A 20,609-nucleotide genomic window follows, 5' to 3' on the forward strand; every position below is an offset into this window, starting at 1 on the left:
GGGCTCAAGCTAGCCAAAGAGCTAGGAGTGAAGGACTTGAAGGCCTTCAGTGATTCTCAGCTCGTCGTCAACCCAATTGTGGGCGACTTCGAAGCCAGAGACCTGACCATGCAGAAGTATCTTCAGAAGGTACGGGATCTCGCCTCGACCCTGGACTCTTTTCACATTCAACATGTTGCCAGGTCGGAGAACCTCAGGGCCGACCAGCTATCAAAGCTGGCGTCCTCTCGCATGAGCGAGCTTCCCAAGGAGGCAGTACTGGAGTATCTCCAAAAGCCTAGTACAGATGAGCCCGAGCAGACCCTCTGCACTGAGTTCGAGCCAAGCTGGATGGACGAACTCATCGGCTACCTGCAAGACGAAGTCCTCCCCACCGACGAACAAGAGGCTCGCCGGATCAAACGCCTCGCTACCCGGTACATATTGTACGAGAGAAAGCTCTATCGGAGATCCTTCACCTCTCCCCTCCTCAGATGCCTCCGCCCAACGGAGGCTGATTATGCCCTACGCGAAGTCCACGAAGGGATTTGCGGGAACCATTTGGGAGGGCGAGCATTGGCCCATAAAATTCTGCGCCAAGGATATTATTGGCCGACACTCCAAAAGGATGCTATGGACTTCGTCCAAAGATGTGACCGGTGCCAAAGGAACGCCAATGTTCAGCGCCGGCCTTCGGCCCCTTTGACTTCTATCAGCTCCCCTTGGCCCTTTGCCCAGTGGGGAATTGACATCCTAGGGCCATTTCCACTGGCCACCGGGCAAAGAAAATTTCTGGTCGTCTCCATCGACTACTTCACCAAGTGGGTGGAAGCCGAGCCCCTTGCCCGGATCACCGAGCAGAAGATGCGGGATTTTGTTTGGAAGTCCATTATCTACAGATTCGGGCTTCCCCGCATCCTCATCTCTGACAACGGTCGCCAATTCGACAACATTCACTTCAGAGAGTTCTGCTCCGAGCTTGGCATTGACCACCGCTTCACCTCGGTCGCGCATCCTCAAACGAATGGAGAAACCGAGGTAACAAATCGTACTATTTTGCAGGGTCTCAAAGCCAGGCTCGACAAATCCAAAGGACAATGGGTCGAAGACCTATATAATGTCCTGTGTTCTTACCGGACCACGTTCCGTGTCCCCACCGGTGAGACTCCCTTCAACCTAACATATGGAACGGAGGCCGTCATCCCACTGGAAGTTGGGCTTCCCTCTCCAAGAGTCGAGCATCATGATGCCGGCTCCAACTCTTCGCAGCTCAGAAGCAACCTCGACTTGATCGAGGAAACAAGGGAGGCCGCCCGAGTTCGTATGGCGAGGTACCAGCAAAAGACAGCTCAGTACTACAACGCCAGGGTCAAAATCAAATCTTTCAGACCAGGAGACCTTGTCCTCAGGAGAGCTGAAGTCTCCCGACCAACTGAGCAAGGAAAGCTGGCCCCAAACTGGGAAGGACCATACCGAGTCACGCGCATCCGCCGACCCGGGACTTATCAGCTAGAGTCTCTAGATGGGACTCTCATTCCGCGGAGCTGGAGCTCTGAAAATCTCCGCGTGTACCATCAGTAGAACCCTAAGGGGTTCCCCATTATTCAATTATTGAATTTCATTTTATGAATTCCATTTCATAACAAACTTATGATCCGCATACTCATTTTGAGCTCACCGATTCTCCTGATTATCTCATGGTGTCAGGTTTATTTCTCCTACCCTGACCACGGTCGGGATGCCCTGCCACAACGGGATGCCCCGATCCGTCGGGATGGCCCGAGACATCAGGATATGAGTTAGCGGTCCTCTCGGACCGGACGAGCTCCGCTCGTGCTCCATCGGCTATGAGTTAGCGGTCCTCTCTGACTGGACGAGCTCGGCTCGTGCTCCATCGGCTATGAGTTAGCGGTCCTCTCTGACCGGACGAGCTCGGCTCGTGCTCCTACCCTGAGACGTCAGGATGCCCCAATATATTGGGATGCCCTGCCACAACGGGATGCCCCGATCCGTCGGGATGGCCCGAGACGTCGGGATATGAGTTAGCGGTCCTCTCTGACCGGACGAGTTCGGCTCGTGCTCCATCGGCTATGAGTTAGCGGTCCTCTCTGACCGGACGAGCTCGGCTCGTGCTCCATCGGCTATGAGTTAGCGGTCCTCTCTGACCGGACGAGCTCGGCTCATGCTCCTACCCTGACCACGGTCAGGATGCCCCGAGACGTCGGGATGCCCCGGCTATAGGGATGCTCGAGACATCGAGATGAGTAGCGGTCCTCTCTGACCGGACGAGCTCGGCTCGTGCTCCATCGTCTTCAGCCAACGAGCTCAGCCCGCTCTTCTATTTTTGGATTTCTCTGCCGACGTCCCCAAAGAACGGAGTCCGAGCAGAGAAGCGTCTTCAGTCGCCTCGGCGCAAGGACGCACACGGTACAAGGTACCCATTTACTTAATGTTTCTACATTAATCTCTATATTGTCTATTCTATTTTTGGATTTCTCTGCCGACGTCCCCAAAGAACGGAGTCCGAGCAGAGAAGCGTCTTCAGTCGCCTCGGCGCAAGGACGCACACGGTACAAGGTACCCATTTACTTAATGTTTCTACATTAATCTCTATATTGTCTATTCTATTTTTGGATTTCTCTGCCGACGTCCCCAAAGAACGGAGTCCGAGCAGAGAAGCGTCTTCAGTCGCCTCGGTGCAAGGACGCACACGGTACAAGGTACCCATTTACTTAATGTTTCTACATTAATCTCTATATTGTCTATTCTATTTTTGGATTTCTCTGCCGACGTCCCCAAAGAACGGAGTCCGAGCAGAGAAGCGTCTTCAGTCGCCTCGGCGCAAGGACGCACACGGTACAAGGTACCCATTTACTTAATGTTTCTACATTAATCTCTATATTGTCTATTCTATTTTTGGATTTCTCTGCCGACGTCCCCAAAGAACGGAGTCCGAGCAGAGAAGCGTCTTCAGTCGCCTCGGCGCAAGGACGCACGCGGTACAAGGTACCCATTTATTTAATGTTTCTACATTATCTATTCTGTTCTCGGATTTCTCCCTGCCGATGTCCTCCAAGAATGGACACCGAGCAGAAGAGCGCCTTCGATCGCCTCGGCGAAGAAGTGCTCATGACACCAGCACAATATTATGCTAAGTCCGGCGAATCCCCGTCACGAGCTGACGGGCATTCGACCCATTCGTTGGAAACGAATCTGGTCCGCCCCGGCAACGCGAGGATTGAAACTCGCTAACTTCGCTGAAGTTCAAATCCTGGTGACCGCCTTAGGGCTCGGTCGAGTCCTGGACTAGGCTCGGAAAAACTCTCCGAGCCCAAATCCTTGGTATAAGCACAAGCGTTGCTATACCACTGATTGAAGGACCAAGCAATGGAGCTCGGCAAGCTAAACTTAAACTCAAACCCTGTGGCGGGAAAAGCTGAGGCCCTAGAGCCCATATCCTCGGAACCTAAAGCGGATCCGAGTAGGAAAACTAGGACTACGACAGACGAGTTTCCAAAAAAGAAATGTATATTCATTTCAAAAAGGCCCGTAGGCTAAGTACAAAATTCGGGTTTGGCCCTTACAAGTACGGGAGGCCATCCCGACTTTACAAAACGAAACAAAAATTACACTAAGGCCCGCTCCCGACCACTTCGGCTTCGGCAGTGTCGGGAGCGGCGGGCTCAGCAGTCGGGACCTCCTCGGCCTCGGCAGCAATGGGAGTAGCCTCGGGGGCGGCTTCGGTCGCCTCGGCCTCCGGAGTCTCTGCCTCCGCATCCGGCCTTTCGACCCCTGCTCTCGGTTGGAGCAGGTTCACATCAAAATTCGGGAGAAGCCGCCGCAACTAGTTACGGAAGTCCCGGAAGCCTTGGATTAGCCCGTTCACGCCCTCCTTTTCTAGGAGGTCGCGGAACTCCGCCGATTCGCGAAAGAGCGCCACCGCGCTCTGAGCTTGCTCCCGAGCCTCGTGGTAGGTGGCCTTCTTCTCGAGGGTTTTTATTTCCCGCTCAAGCTCCGAATGTCGGAGGCGGGCATTCTCCACCTCCTGCTCGCGGGAGGCCAGCGCTTGCTCGACTTCGGCCAATCGAGCCTCAGCGGCGCGCAGCTCGGACCTCGCCAACGCATGCGCGCCCTTTTCCTCATCGAGCTCGGCGGTAAGAGCTCGAATCCTTCCCTCAGATGCTCCGACATTTTCTTGGAGCACCTGTCGTTCGGCCTCAGAGGCCTGGTACTTCGCTTCGGAGGCCTGGTACTTCGCCTCGGCGGCCATGTACCTCGTCTGGGCCTCGTCGTACCCGCGCTGGCACCTCCGGGCCTTCTTCCGGTATTCTTGAACAAGGTGCATCAGCATCTCCGTCTCGTGCAAATGCTGTAAAAGAGACGAAAAGAAAAACATAAGACACCACAAATAAAAAATCTATACAGATTACACAGGTGGGAAATTTTACTTACCCGGACGGCGTTGCAGCGGGTATAGTCCATGAAAGCATTATAGCTCATGGACCGTATCATTGCCCGGTCGGCTGGGAGCAGCGCGACCCGGAATATCTCCAGCGCTACTCGAGGGTTCTCGAGGGCTGAATCATCCTCGAACACCGACCAGGTGGGTGCAAGGGGCACCCGTCCTTCCGAGCCCGATGGGCCCGGAAGGCCAGCATCGGCTGGCCTAGGTAGAGCCGACCCCGAGGCTCCCTGACTGCTCCCCAGTTCGGAGCTAGGGGGCTGGGGTCGGACGAGCGGCCGGTCTGACCGCCGCACAACTATAGCGGGGCGTGCAAGCACGGGACCCGCTGAACTCCTCCCCTGGTCGGCAACTGGAGCGTCCTGCCGACCAGGAATCTGCGCCAAGGGCACTGGACATAGGGGCGCCATCGAGGCTCCTCTGGAGCCCGAGCCCCCGGAATCCGCGCCCTCCCTCCGACCAGCTTCGGGGCGCGCGGGCTGAGGACCCGCCTCGGAGCGAGCGGGGCGAGAAGGACCCGCCTCGGAGTGAGCGGGCCGGGAAGGACCCTCCTCGGTCACTGCTGTCGCTGGGGCCTTGGAGGTCGCCGAGACCTTTTGCTTTTTTCTCGGCTCGGTCGGCTCGCCCGAGAGCTCGGCTGCCCTCTTTTGGAAGCGGGCATAGAGGACTTCACTTTTCGTCACCATCTTTGCGATATCTGCAAAGGCAAAAAGGATTAGAACATTAGAACAGTAAGGAAATAAATACACCTTGAAATTACCCTTACCATGGGGACGCGCCGAGCTCAAGCCCACGTTTACCAAAGCGTCCTCACATATGAGGCCGTTCAGTAAGATGCCGTTCCCGAGGCTGCGGACGGCGTCGAAGATCCCCTGCTCATGCTGAGAAAGTCTGGGGGGTTTGTTGATGGCCTTGAGCTGAGCCGGTCCCCACCTGGGGTCAAACCCCCAGGACTGTGCAGAACCAAGGAAGAAGAATTTCTCCTTCCAGCCATGAATGGATGAGGGGGCGCCATGAAAAAGTGGCCGACCCACCCGAAGGGCGATGTACAGCCACTCTCCGTCTCTCGGATTCGACTTAAAGATAAAAAGTCGCCGGAAGACGCTGACAGAGGTCGGAATCCCCTGCAGTAAATACAGGGATAGAAAACCGACCACCGTCCTCCAGGCGTTCGGAGTAAGCTGCGCCGGGACCAACTGGCACGTCGTTAGCAGCTCATTCACAAAGCCGTGAAGAGGAAATCGGAGGCCGGCCCAGAGCGACTCCAGATGCACTCCGATCCGGCCTACCGGAGGATCGGTTATCCGATCCCTCCGCCTGGCGGGCTCCAAACGGAACCCGTGAAGAGGGAAGAACCACTCTTCGGTCATCTCGACCTCCAGGACACTCATGGTGGACTCAACTTCGCTAGGGACAGAACCCATTGCAAGAGAAAAAGAAATCAAAAGAGGAGGGGAACCTGGGGAAGACGCCGGAGAAAAGGGACTTCGGTCTGAGGAAGACTGAAAGAATAAAAAGCTGGAAGCAGAAGGCAATAGAAAGAGGATAGAGGGCCAGGGGAGAGTTTAAATAGACCTCCCCAACGGCCCGGATCAGCGAGAAAAATGCTGCATCCGGTTTAGATGGCGACGCGTGTCGGTCCAAAAGACAAAGCGACGCATCTAATTAGGGCTAGCGCTTCGGACGCCGAAACGCCCCATCGGATCGTGCGGCCCCATCATGAGCCCACGACGCGAGGACGCTTCGCAAGAAGTGTCCCAATAATGAGACTCCTCGGGTAAGGAGAGACGCCGCCTATTAAAGGCATCTCGAAGCGCTCGATAATTCAAAACGCGCGACAAATTAAAATTTTCGGAATCCGTAATGCCTCAACTAAAGCTACTTCCCGCGCTCCAGCTGGTAGCCAACTGGAACTCGGAAGTCGGGGGGTAGTGTTGGGGGGAAAAACCCCAAGTCATCGCCACGGAGGCGCTCGGCTAGGGAGCGCCGACCGGAAAGGCGCTCGGCCAAAGAGCGCCGACCAGAGAGCGCCAAGAGGCGCCCAACCGAAATAATCAAGTAGGGATGCTCGGCTAGAAAGAGCCGACCAGCGGGCGCCGACCAAAGAAGCGCTCAAGTAGAAAGCGCTGACCAGAGACAGCGCCAAGTAGAGGCGCTCGGCTAGGAGGTGCTCGCCCAGAAGGCGCCGACCAGGAGTACTCAAGCAACCCCGCCACAGGGTGCCCCATTGGGCGACCAGCTCGGCTCGGCACCCTTGCCGAGCCGATGCCTTTACCAAATAATTCAACTCTCGCTTGACCCTCTAAGGGACCTGACAACTCCACTATAACCTGCCGCTATCTTCAAGCCATCAGGGCATAAGATCTCCGCAGGTATTCAGCACGACCTGCCATTAATGCACGAGGCTCCCTCAAGTCTCCGATGCACTCAGTCATTTAATGAACACGGCCCAAGACGATCTCCGGATCACTGAACCATCAGAGCGTATGGCTCTCCCTGACCGCCGGTTCATTCGGTAATAAATGCACTTACCATCCACGGACCCCAGGCCCACCACGGCCGGCGGTTCAACCACTTCAACAGGTCCGATCGACCGTGACAACTCCCTGATTCCGGTCTGATCCGGTCCCGTTCTCCATCATGCCATTAATGGGCCAAATCGTGCCCAATTATTACAGAACGGGACAAACCTACTGTCACCTCCCAGGTAACCGAATCCTCCTATAAAAGGGAACCTGGGGGGGGGACAGCACAGATACAATGGATGACATCATCTTCTTCATCTTCTTGATCTAATCTAAATATTCTGGCTGTCTTCTCCACATACGGGCTTCCCTGCTCTCTCTACATATTGGCCCCCTCTGACTTAGGCATCGGAGGGCCGGCGCCGGGGAGCCCGGCCACCGGTTCTTCCTGCAGGACTCGCACCCCACAGTGGAGGACGCCACCAGCCGGCGCACCGTCGACCACCCTCCCGGCGGCGGAGCTCTGCCCCTCCAGGAGGACGCCACCAGCCGGCGCACCGTCGACCACCCTCCCCGCGGCGGAGCTCAGCCCCTCCAGGAGGACGCCACCAGTCGGCACGCCGTCGATCGCCGCCCCTGCGGCGGAAGCCCCTCCTTCCCCGGCTTCGCGGCGGCCCCCGGGTCCAATTTCCAGCAACAGGCAGTATTATGAGCTTATATATAGATATGTGTAACCTTAATAGATCGTAGTCATTGTATTATTCTCTAGCAAATATGTAAAAATGGATAACTCTCATAAAGTCACCCTCTCGCAATGTATATATGACATAGTTCGGTCCCTCCGATGCTGCCTGCAATTATGCTATTAGAATTTTTCTCTTTTTTGATCTGTTGGATCCTGAAGATTGTTCTAAAATGAAATATCAGTACTTGGATCAGATTCACTGGAATCCACTATCTTCTCCCCGAATAGGCCTAAGAAGATCCACCATCTTCTCTGCCTTTTATATATATATTCCAACACTTCACTTGCTGATTTTTTGCTGGGTTGAAGTATTGCAAGGATTGTATTCCTAGTCCATGAAGTGGCCAATCGGTGCTTGCCACAGGGGATTAGGCCCACCATTTTGTTGTGGGCGACAGCTAATTAGCTCCCGTCCTAATCATAAGCTGTCGTCTCCTTTCCCAATCTTCAAACAGGATCCCATGAAGTGCGGATCCAGTAAGTTGGTCATGAAACCGCGTTGCTGACCGTTTAACTGTAACCAACGATTGGTAGGGATGTCTCTTTCATGCCTAGGTTACTAGTTTGGCTTTATTTTTCTTTCTTTCCAAACACTTCATCTCACATGCTTCAATCTATAAAATAGGCCTGGTTAACTAACAACTTGTTAGCAAAATTTTCTCCAAGGATTGGAATTAAAAAAAATATGTTAGTGAAGTTTCCGTTGGATTGATTGACTTTTAAATCTTTTTTTTTTTTCATGTTTGAGCCTGCTACGCCGAAACTCTCGCATCAAGATGCAAAAAGATCAAGCAAAATGTTGTCATTTTTAACATATAATTTTAGAAATGGCTATAAAATTATTTACATTTTTACTACCTTGATGGTAATCCCAAGACTGTAGGTAGTTGCTAGGCTTCCAGTCTAAACTATCTAAGAAGTATTAGAGACATAATGAAATATAATCATGGATTAAATTAGAATTGCAAGGAGCTAAAGCAATGTTGTTCGATTTCTTTTCCCAACAAAACGCTAGCTCAAGAAGTATAGCATCTAGTCTTTGATGTCATTCATATTCATAACATGCTATATTTTTGTGAGGACTCATGCGGACGTGTGTTTAGTCCTATATCGGTTATTTGCTGGATAGATCGTGGATACTTATATAGAATCAAGGAACCCCAATAATACCTTCCGGCTAGCCATTTGGGTGAGGTCCTGGGTTATACAAATAGTATTAGAGCGGATCTAGCTCATAACCTATGTAGACTAGAAGACACTGCAGCAGAGATTCATTGGGGCTGATCATGGGCCGATCGTGGTGTTTGTGATTAGATTTAAATGGATTTAAATGCTTAGTCTGACGAGGACGTTAGGGCTTGAACGAGAGTATTATATGAGGATCCATGCAGACGTGTGTTTAGTTCCACATCGGTTATTTGTTAGGTAGATATTGAGTACTTATATAGAATTAAAGAACCCAAATAATACCTTCCAGTTAGCCATTTTAAATGAGGATTTTGGTTATTACAGCTTTCTTTCAATTTTATCCCCCTCCCTTTTTCGCGGGAGCTTCTTCATTGAACAGTTTGTTCTATAGATTGCATCTGTAACTGTAGTTAAGATACTCTTCTTGTTTGTTTATCGCAACTTGGAATTGTCGGCCCAATTATTCTCCATAGGTGGGACACAATCTTGTTTGTTTTTTGACGCAAATGACAATCTTGCCGATGAAGACCAAATCCAATGAATCCTTGAATTCAATCGAACTTAAGATATAAATTCTTAAATCTCACTCCACATGTGCTTTATTGCTATGCGCCTCTTCCACTTGATCAATTCTAAATCTAAAATGCTATTTGCCCTTGATGTGTGATATTTGTTATACTTACAAATTTCAATAAAATAAAGATCCCTAACAGACTAGAAAAGTGGTGGAGACCTTAAAAGAGAGCGATTAATGATTTTTTTTTTTTCAAAAATGGATTTCTTTTGGAGAGTTTCTCTTTGGAGTAGAAAGAAGTAGGCACATATGACAAGGACATCTATCATAATATGAGGATCTGGTTTCTACGTCAAGACTCAAATATATTCTATTCATGTAATAAATATCAATTAAAATATAACAAGTTAAAGAGCAAGCGATGAAAGAGAAAACAATTTGACTCCTACTTCTATGACCAACCCAATAATCTTATTTGTTCGTTTTGATGTTTTCTATGATAAATTTAGGCACCCTACCCCTTTTTAGAGTACAAGCTTTTCCGTCTAGAATTAAAGCATGTATCCTATCTTATATAGGTAAGTATATAATATCATAGTTGGTCATCATCATTTGGTTGGTGCCCATCTCTCCAAGTACGAGGTCCCTGATTGAAACCTCAAATGTGGTGAATAGCCATAGTATATATTCGCACAAGGTTTAAGAAATGAATATTGCAAAATATGAGCTACTTAACAATTTCTTTATAATTTTATTATTATTTATTTTCATATAAAAAGTTAAAAAATATGTTAATGGAGAGTGAGAGCATCATACTTGATGTTAAAATTAGGAATAGTTGTCTTTTACAATATAATAGCAAAGGCATCCTTTTAATTAGAATTTTGGAGTGAAATCATTGCAGCCAATGTACGCAACTCGGTATATCAATACGAAAGAGACTGCATAATTATAGGCTATGTAAACTTTATAAAAATAACAAGTCTATGCGTGCATATGAATATAATCACGTGTTAAGCTAATGTTGGGGAAAAGAAATTGCACCTATCAATCTAACAAGCTCTAGGCCTCACATGCAGGGCTAAAATAAGCCAAAAGAGGTAATTAATTCCATCACTCGTTTTCCTGATTCCGCGTTCGCGCCACGTGAGATGAGAGCACTTCCAAACGTCTTCTTGAATTCCAATACTTTTGGCTTCCACTACCCACGGTTTTTGCTTCATTCCCTACCTAACCGCCGGGAGGGGCACATGCTTTTGAAGGCGCATGATGACCACCCGCGTTCCCTCCTCTTCTCCGGCTACAACGGCCATCATGTGCTCCCCACCTAAGTTTTTGGCTTGGGGATCTAAATATGGTATTGAGCCCCAAATAACTTACAAGGAAAATCAAATCTCAAGCAAATTGTAGTTAAGGTTGCAAATTGGTGTGCTGGAGTTTATTTATGCCTTTGTGTTTCGATATGCCCGCTGCAGTGTTATTTTTTTTTTTTTTTTGCTAAAACGGATGTATCATACATTACATATATATAGATACAGCCAAAAAAGTCGAAAAATAACAATTTATCAAGTAACCTCCTCTCCTCCATTCAAAGAGTATCTTTGGAGTGGTTGGCTACATATGAGGCCACCAAAGCTGCTGTCATGTTGGCCTCTCTATATACATGCTTCGCCTGCAAGATCATTCCACCTCAGACCATAAATTGCTGTGTTCGTCATGCATTTGACATGTTTTTTTTTTTTTTTGGTGCATATTAAAAACGACATTTCATATAGCTCTAACGTGAGTACAATCTGCCAGATCAAAAGAAAGTAACAGATACAGAGAAGGAAGTAAAACTGCTAATGACGTTCAAATGAATTTTTCGGAGTGGCGAGCTACAAATAAGGCGACCCAGTTTGCTGCTCTGTTCGCCTTCCGGAACACATGTGCTGCCTGAAAAAAGGTAAACTCCCTGGTCAGTTGACGTATCTCTTCAATCAATGGGGGGTCATCCCCATATCTGTCCACACCACAAATCCAGTCAATCACCGAAGAGGAATCCCCCTCAAGGCACATCCTATCAGCACGGAGAATGCATCTCGCATAGGAGATACCCTCCCAGGTTGCTCGTAACTCCTACCAGGAAAACTTGGCTCGTTGTCACTAACTAACCTACTAGGAGATTTGGGTTGGGTCTAATTTTATGATACTAACTTGATCTTAGATCTAATTTTATCGTACTAGCGTGCTCTTTCTTGATCCAACTCTGCCGTCAAATTATTTTCCATGTCATAAACTTGGAAAACACTTTTGAAGATCAAACCTATATCCTCCTCCAAATAGGGGAGGGAAGCCATTGCTGGGCTATAGCCGGGGAATCTTTTAAGCCTGACCTATAAAAATGGCGGTAGCACCATGACAAGGATAGGGATCCTATGGTCCCTACTGCCATTTGATCCACATCAAACGGCTAGGCATGGCACGCCATGGGCAGTTTGGCATCTACCACAGATTGAAGCATGGGCATGCCATGCAATGGGGACCCATCACCATCGATGAGACCAGGGAACAGTATCGTGGATGGGGTCGAGACAAGGAGGCACCGTCTATGGGAGGCAGAACATCATGTGGGGAGAGATGAATGCATGCATGGGAGGAAATTGGTCAAAAACAGCGGCAGAAGCTGGAAAGATGATTCCCTTCCCAATTCCCATTTTATCTTCGCTGCCTTAGGATTCCTTTTCTTGAGAAGAAGGTCACTCCCCTCTCACGTGGGCCGACAGTCCAGGCGGCATTACCTTCCAAAACCATCAAGCCATCGTCCCTGTCCTCAGCCAGACTATGCGGCGTTTGCTCAGGTTCTCTCCCTTAGGCAGTTGGCATCGGCATGCACTGACTTCAAACCAGAACATTCCAAAATACTGTAACAAGTTATAGCCATTGCACTATGGTGCCGGTGCCAAGCCAGCCATCACTCAGAGTCTATGGTCGCTATAGAGTCCAGCCAGTTCACTCAGTTTGATTTTATGTTACGGGCTTGTTTGCATATTGTCATTTTAGGACTTTTATAAAATTATTTTTTTTATACGGTTTTTTTTGTTATTTGGTAACCCTATATATATGGATCAATGTTCGTATTTAGGGTTAATGAATGATTAAATAAAATTAGCCTCACTGTCTCTGAAACTCTGGTGCGAAGCGATGCCCAGAGCCAGATGAGAAGCTTGGTTCTTCTTTCTCCCCTCCTCTTCCCTTCTTCTTCCCTCTTTCCTCTCCTCCCGGCATCACACTACCAAGCCAACTTGGGCAATCAGACATAGTGCAGCCCACCCTAATAGGATTTAATACTTCTCAGCAACGCTTTCCATTTTCCAAGGTAAGAAGTAAGAAGAAGAGACTAGATAAGAAGTTGGGTTGTTTGAATTGAGCCTGGAAAAGAGAGACAGCTTGTTGCGGCTGTTTTGGATTAATGTGTTTGTTATTGGTTTTTCCTTGTGAGTGCACAACCCCAAGCATCATTGTAAACTATCTATGAATCCTTTTAGGCCCTTCGTGCCTGTTGCGGCCTGTGTTTGCCAGAATCCTCTGTCCTCATCTCAAACGATGCTAGCTTGGCTGTTCATTTCCTCTCTCTCTCTCTCTCTCTTGGTTTGCCTTCGAGTGCTGCAACTTTTATGCTTAATTGGAACGGTATAATTATCATTTCAGCCATGAGTTTTAAAGCAGCATGGTGGATCAAAGGAGTAGATAGGTTACATCGAGTTTCACTGCATTTATCATACACTTAACTGAGGAACATCAAGATCAGGAAGCCCTTTGATTAGATCATAGAGTACTCAATAGCATATTTACAAGTCAAGTCTTAAAATAAAGATACCTTGAGATTAGTTATCAATTAGATCGATCTGATAAGCTGGTCGAGCATTAGTTCGATACGGTATCTTCTCAACTTTGAAGGATATCTTGGGATTGAATCACATTGAATTGCACTAAGGAAACTGTGGACCAGTAATGCAGGAATGGAGCATTTGGGCTTGAAATTTTTCTGGTTCTCGTTTGCATGCACGGCGGCGGCTATGCAGCTAATAGATGACAATGTTAGAGAGTGAAGTACATGGGACATTTGGTTGGACCATAAGGCTACTGTGGTAGCAAGACTTAGTGCTTATGATAGGCCCTCTGCTTCATTTGATCTCTATAGGTGACCTAAGGTGACTTTTAGGGTTGATATGCCAATCTGAGATAGTAATTATTTTTCCCAAAAATCTGAGATGGTAATTATTGGACCTCATTTTTTTCTTCTTCCCCCTTCTTCTTCCTTTTTTTTTTTGAGAAAGACTATTGGACTCATTAGGGTGTTTCCTACCAATAAGAGGAAAAGTGAGAAGGATTGTTCTCTCTTTGTTTCTTTTGACAAGCCCCCTAAACTTATTTCAAGCAACGACCGACCCCTCCTATGCGTTGTGAGAGCGCAAAATAAGGAACTGAAATCAATTTATAAAAAGTGATGCAGAAAGTAGGGATGGCCAGGCCTTGTGGGTCCCAATCTAATTTGGATTCCAGGAGGCTGAAAGGGACCAACCTATCAACAAACTACAAATCACCCCTCCCCAACCTCGCAGCACCCCATCCCCTTTCCCCCCACTCCCTCCCTCCCCTCAAGAAACAGAGCTCCGACACCTTCCCCATCCCACTCCACCCCATTGCCCATAAGAGAAACAGAGCAGGTTGTCATCATGGCTAGGCCTCAGCAGAGATATCGCGGCGTTCGCCAGAGACACTGGGGCTCCTGGGTCTCCGAAATCCGCCATCCTTTGTTGTAAGTATAACCAACTCCAAAGCCCCCCTCTCCACCTCTGTTCCAAAGTTAGGATCTTTGAGCTCCGGTTGTAGTCTCAGATTGGAATATCTAACGAAGAAGACTGTACGCTTAAACTCTCCTACTTTGAATTTTTTCAGGAAGACAAGGATATGGCTTGGCACATTCGAAACAGCAGAGGATGCAGCCGGAGCCTACGATGAAGCGGCAAGACTGATGTGCGGGCCAAGGGCACGGACCAACTTCCCTTTCAATCCCAATGCCTCCTCCTCATCAAACTCCAAGTTCCTATCGGCGGCTCTCACCGCAAAGCTACACCGCTTCAACTTAGTGTCGCTCCAAGCCGCCCAGCCCATTGCTAAGGACACACCACGAAGGTCTTCCCTGTCGGTAAGCTGCAGCGCTGCCAGTAACAGGAAGTCGGAGTCTATCGACAGTGACTTGACGAAAAACCCGGCGTTAACAATGGAACAGCAGACCAACTGGGTTGTCAAAGAAGAGAACGACAGTAGGGAGATGCAGTTCACTTATCTGGAGGAGCATCACATTGAGCAGATGATTGAGGAGCTGCTGGATTCTAACCTCTCTGTGGAGCTCTGCTGCACTGCTCTGTAGGCAGTCATGGCACTTGCTAATATTACCTTTTTTTCCCTATATCGAGTCATCGAGATTGACCCATTTCCCACCTACTCTAGTCCCTCGAAGCGATGAAGTCCTTGCCCAAGTTCCGTTTTCCTTGGCAAACTATGAGAGTAGTTGATCTCTCGTGTAGATGTACAGTGCTATTTACACAATATATGTACCCTTTCTGCTGGTAGAAATGGAGTGGAAAGATATAATATTGGGTGAAATTTATGCTCTTAGAAACCCATTACAAAGTCAATATCATGGTGCTATGAAGTTGCATAGCCTTTTGTGAAGGTGTTTGAGAGGTTTTCTTATTGCTTGCATGGGAAGTTGGTGCTTTGAGCACAAACAACCGTAAACAGAGGGGAAAAGAAGAGAGGATTTGCGGAATAACAACATAATTAAGCAAACATATCCTGGAAACGTGTGGACAGGGGACAAGAGGAGAGGGGATATTGGGTATCCAATTCAAACTAGCTTTTTATTGGCTGGTCTGGTGTGGGGATTGCCCCCTCCTAGAAGGCATGAAAAAAAGGGCCAGAAGAATTGGAAAAAGGATAATCCAATTCAGACTAGTTCCTTTGCTTCTTTTCTTTTTATGCATAGTTCCTTTTCCCTTGCGTGCTGTCTGTCTTTAGAGCACTGGTGGGCTTTAGAAAATGTTTGAAGTTAATAATATACCAATGGTGTAGTCTGTCTTTAAAAGTTAGGAGGTGGAAGTATTGATCTCCAACTAGTTCCTGAAATTGTCTCTTTTTTTTGTGTGTGAGAACTGGTTTGAAGGGGCCTATGACTGTGTGTATAGCTGAAAAAGCTCCATTGCATGGATTTCTATAGGAGGGATTGAGAGGACCAGGGGATAATTGATGGTGCTGGATTTTTAATGATTAAGAAGGGGTTGGTGTAATGGTTGTGGATCTTGGAATGCATCATTGCATGTGCCTCCATATGCCTTCCAATTCTAGCAGTGGTGGCAGATTTTTGAAACTTGGGATAATGATGGAGAATAACACTTATTGTCAAGAATTCCAGCCACTTTCTGTTTTTTTTTTTAATTTTTTCTTTTGTTTTCTTGAAGGGTGGAGACCTGGAACTGCCCTAAACTGTTGGCTTTGAGAAGGGGTGGTAGGGTACTATAGCTTTGACCCCAAACAAAAGCACAAACTTTTGACCCACAAACTGGTCTCTCTATTTAAACACAACTTAAAGCTGTAGGGCTTTATCTTAGCATGCTGTGGGATGGTTGAAACTGGTCTTTGCACTTTGTCCAGAAAAGGTTTGATCTACGTTCCATTTTTCCAGCCAAAGCCTTTCATAAGCAAGAAAAGTCTCACTCCTTGTAGCCCCAGCTGAAGGAAACAAGTAGTGCCAATTCACTGGCAAAACAAGTGCAACTTTGGCTTGAAGGCTGTTAGGCTGTTTTGTTTCAGATGGACGTATTCTACGAGAACTTTATGAAATATACGATATATTGCTTGAATAAAAAGTCACATCGACAAAACCTACACTTCCTTGAGAAAGCTTCTTTAAATTTAGCCTTTGGACACCAGTTTTTCAAAGTTGTAGAACTGGAGGGAGAGGGTTATACTCATTATTCAAGTCCAATTTTTTTTTTTTTGATGCAAGGGAGCCGTCCAAATTTATTAAAGCTAAGAAGGTATCTACAAGAGAGATGGAAGATTTTACAGGCTGGTTGGGGAGGTAGAGCTTTCAAGGTTTACATCAATATTAATTAAGGGATAAAAACAAGAGGAGAGGGTAACAGAGATTTTCAAAATGCTGAGAGAAAATGCAAGGCTACAAGTTAGTCCAGAAGTCTTCACTCTTCGCTATTTTGTTCTGAACCAAATGAAGGAGATACAATGGCAATGAGGTTATTCGAGTCCAATAATATGTATTAGATTTGGTGAGACAGAGAAGTTGATCAACCTTCTTCATCTGAAAGCATTAGTATTCAGAGAAGCTGCTTGATCCTCATCTCAAACTTTGAAATAACCTCGCAACATTGGTATCGCATATTGAGAGACGTTGATCTATTCTTTAAAAAAAACTGACTCACATCAAGATATAAAGCTTATATAGTTGCACACTAAAGATACAAAGATTCTTTAAATCATTTATGAGATTGTTCAGCTAGTTGAATAATTTAACATGTCTACCTACAGATCACTATCTTTTGTAAAAAAAATTTAGTGTTCTTTTGTGTTTTTTTTTTCTTGCAAATTTTTTATAAATAGTTTCTATAAATTCTTCTTTTCTAATAAAGGCCGGATTGCTTTGCCTTCCTCTTCATCAAAAAAAGATTAGCATTTTGTGACATCATGATATGCTGTGTTTGTTCTACAATGGGCAACGAGAAGATGGTTACAATGGCCATCTTTCAAGAGGATAATCTTTCTTCCTTTCTTCCCTCGAACTGCCTTCAACCATATCCTTATCCGTACCTATCTTCAACCTTATCTTTTACAGGTACTTGACCAAGCCAGTCTACTGTTAGGTTTGCATGCGATCTTGGACCAATGCCTTAATTTGGTTGGCTAATGGAAAAAGAGTACCAGACTCGAACTAAGTGAGGCGGGTACGGGTCCACATCCCAGATACAAATGCCTATAGTTTGGTCCAACCAGGTCATGCTGGACTTGGACTTGACCCAGTGGCATCCCCTATGAAGCTATGGCCCGATCAGTAGTCTCAGTTTCGACGTGGTGGGGTAGGGAGCATCAAGAGTAAGGAACTGGCCTTCTTTCTCGGCTTTTCCTCCTCCCAAGAGATTTCAAGGTCCACATAAGACAGAAGCATGCCTAGCCTCCTTTGTTTCACGTTGTTCTCTTCTCCATGCCTCACTTATTTTACGACCACTCTTTTTCTGGCCATTCGTGATCTTTTTAATTGATGCCATGAGATTCGACTTAGCTTTTATTCATTACCCCTGTCCTGATTTTTTTTCTTCTTTTTTTTATATACCTCTTTCTTTGCTCTTTTTTGCGCTCCTGTTCTCCCACTCAAAACTCCTCATGATTGCCAACCATTAGAAAAATCACTTTTCTGAACTTAAAGGCTATGAGGGGACCTTGTTGTAACTTAAAACCTGAAAACACTGGCAAGTTAACCTAGTTACATAGTTTCCAACCAACAATCTTTTACCGACTCACTTGTTTACCTTTTTAACAAGAATGGGATAGTATTAAAATATTTGCAGAAGAAGAAAAAAAGAAAGAAAAAAATAATTTTATTATACTATTTCATTATATTCAATATATCTCAGGGGTTATATGTACTCATGTACAGACTCCATATAAAAAAAATAATATAGGTTGATATAGGATCATTTTAGCAAAAAAAAATTTGATATAAGTTGCCATATGATTTCTAAAATTATTCTAATGAGATCATGCTAATAAAAAAAAATAATACTGACCGATATAGAATCATGCTAATAACAAAATATTATAAATTAATATAGGTTGTTACGTGATCTTAAAAATTACGCTAACAAATTCGATGCATGCAAATGTGAAGTGAAACATTTCTACCAAGACCAAACTTCACCTAATTGACAGTGGCCTCTTTGTGGCTTCTTTAATTGAGAAATGAGTGCTCCTATATCTCATACCTTTCACTAGGATGACACTCAAAAGAAAGCCACTACACAAGGAAATATATACATACATGCATGCATAGATGTATGTATGTATGTCAGTCATAAGGAGAGTGGAATGATGAAAAAGATGATTGCTTCAAGGCTAGCTTCAAAGATGTTTCTTGAATCCATCTACCCTGATGAGAACTAGATGAAGAAAAGAGAGGATTAAAGGATAAGTGGGTCACGAGGCAAGCTTTGAGGCCTCCAATATTGAAAAGAACTACTCCTGTTGACCGTTTCGGTGTCCTGGCGGCTGGCGGGAACCACTTTCCAAAGGAAGCAAACAGGTTCAATTTGCTTGTAGAAAAGAATATGAATCATATGACCCATGCCTGCGACTCCTAAAAAGCAGCATGGAAATCTCTCTATGGACCCTGTTATTAGAAAGAAAAGTTGGTAGCATGTTAAATATATTGATGTTCTTGGAAATCTCTCTCTATTGAATGATAATTTATGTTTAGGTTAACGTATCTTTAGTTTTATTTAAAGTTTTTACTGATTTTTTATTTGATTACCAATTATTATATGTTTCTAGCTATAAAAGGATTGCTAAATGCCCCATCCAAACTATTGACCCAACCCCAATCTAGACTTGAACATTTTGGGTAGATCTAAGTCATGCCTCACCCCAATTGGACTGAAATGACCCATTGGGTCTACAATTTTTCTTACGTGCCGGACTTGACCTAATAAGACAATATGTTGGGTTTTGGTTCGAAAGCAAGATCAAAAAGGCAACCGAAGTCCAACCTAACTCATTTGCATCCTTATGGTAGGAGAACTTATCGTGAGAACGAATTGGAGCAACCCTTCCCACCCCCAAGCAACGGTATGATGTATAGCAAGGTAAAATTCACATGTATGGTTGAGAATAGATTTTGTATGATTTGGGCCATTTGGCATGCATGGAATGGTGTGGCTGATTAGATTGCAGGCAAAATTTAAGGAAGGGGGCTGGGTTAGGACTTTTGCATGAAAGACCATCACATTCGTTCGCTTGCATATGACCGCTTGATCATGCTTTGAGATACATGATCATCCACATGCAACCATGTATCTCAGGACTCATTTGGTATGGGGGAGGAGGAGAAAAAGTGTTGCTAATAAAAAAAATGAAGAAATGCCGCATATTTGGTGGGAGTTTTTAAAGAAGAGAGATGAAAAATTGGCTTTTCCATAGAAATATGATTTTCACATTTCGTGGGAAAGAAAAATCAGCATGGGACATGAAAAAGTCCAATTTCCACCGGCTGAGACTTGAGATAATTTTTGCTTTTAGATAGAATAAAGTAAGGTGTTCCCTTTATTAAGAGCATAATAAGTATTTTACATAAGCCACTCTAAAATGTGCCATTATTTTATGATCAAACAAAAATGCAGAATTTACTTTTTCAAGCATCATGTACCCGAGCATAATGAGTCCTTAAAGTTGCCTTAGGGCATTATTTCGAGGTCGCACTCACGTGGGAACCATTTTCCAGAGGAAGCAAATGGGTTAAATTTCCTCATGGAAAATAATATGAATCATATGTAAATAGCAGCATGGAAATCTCTCCACGGGCCCTGCTACTAGAAATCAAGTTGGTTTCATAACACGGCACTGCAGGCAAACTGGAGGCCCATGGGCCTAATTTCGTATGGATGCTGGATGGGCCTGCCGAGATTTGGATTATCTCCCCAAGCTAAGCCATTTCCAGCCCTCCCGTTGATAAATGTTTAAGCTGGAGCCGTGCATGTGAGAGGGCCTCAGAGCCTTTATTTTTTTAGCGCCATAAAACCTACACGGACAAATTAAGTGCACCTATGCACGTGAGAATATCGAATGATGACAATCTGAACCTCATGATGGATACTCGCAATAATAACATCCATAAAAAATTAAATGTATACCCACACATTATTGGATACAAGGCTTTCACATGAGGATCTCATCATTTGATTCTCTTACCGTACAAGATGAAATATGTTATCGTACAGCCACTATAATTTTTTTTAAGATGCTTTTTAAAGCCTATACCGACGCTTATGAGTATCAGTAATTTTGGCATCGATGCTTTCTAAAACGTCACAAAAACGTTAGCGATATAAGAGTGGAAATTATTTTTACCCATGCTTTTGAAAAGCATGGGCAATAATAAAAGGTTTGCCGATGCTTTACAGCATCGGCAATACTTATTCTAACGAC

The 20,609-nt window shown here is 45.9% G+C and overlaps 1 protein-coding gene across 1 annotated transcript; it reads left to right on the top strand.

Moving 5' to 3' along the window:
* The first annotated feature begins 13,958 nt into the window (after positions 1-13,958).
* On the top strand, positions 13,959-15,843 carry LOC103720343 (ethylene-responsive transcription factor ERF003-like). The gene is made up of 2 exons (XM_008810001.5): positions 13,959-14,154; positions 14,295-15,843. The coding sequence occupies exons 1-2, from the start codon at positions 14,072-14,074 to the stop codon at positions 14,767-14,769; spliced, it is 558 nt and encodes a 185-aa protein (XP_008808223.2). The 5' UTR covers positions 13,959-14,071; the 3' UTR covers positions 14,770-15,843.
* The last annotated feature ends 4,766 nt before the right edge of the window (positions 15,844-20,609 follow it).

The sequence above is a fragment of the Phoenix dactylifera genome, chromosome 2 (genome assembly GCF_051530095.1).
Source record: "Phoenix dactylifera cultivar Ajwa chromosome 2, Ajwa_hap1_PhDact_Kaust_v1.1, whole genome shotgun sequence".
In the NCBI taxonomy this organism is placed as follows: domain Eukaryota; kingdom Viridiplantae; phylum Streptophyta; class Magnoliopsida; order Arecales; family Arecaceae; genus Phoenix; species Phoenix dactylifera.

Bases quoted from the DNA above. Each gene is read 5' to 3' on its own strand.
- LOC103720343 (XM_008810001.5), top strand. From the start codon at position 14,072: ATGGCTAGGCCTCAGCAGAGATATCGCGGCGTTCGCCAGAGACACTGG. The intron at 14,155-14,294 runs GTAAGTATAACC...GAATTTTTTCAG, and splicing joins GAAATCCGCCATCCTTTGTT to GAAGACAAGGATATGGCTTG.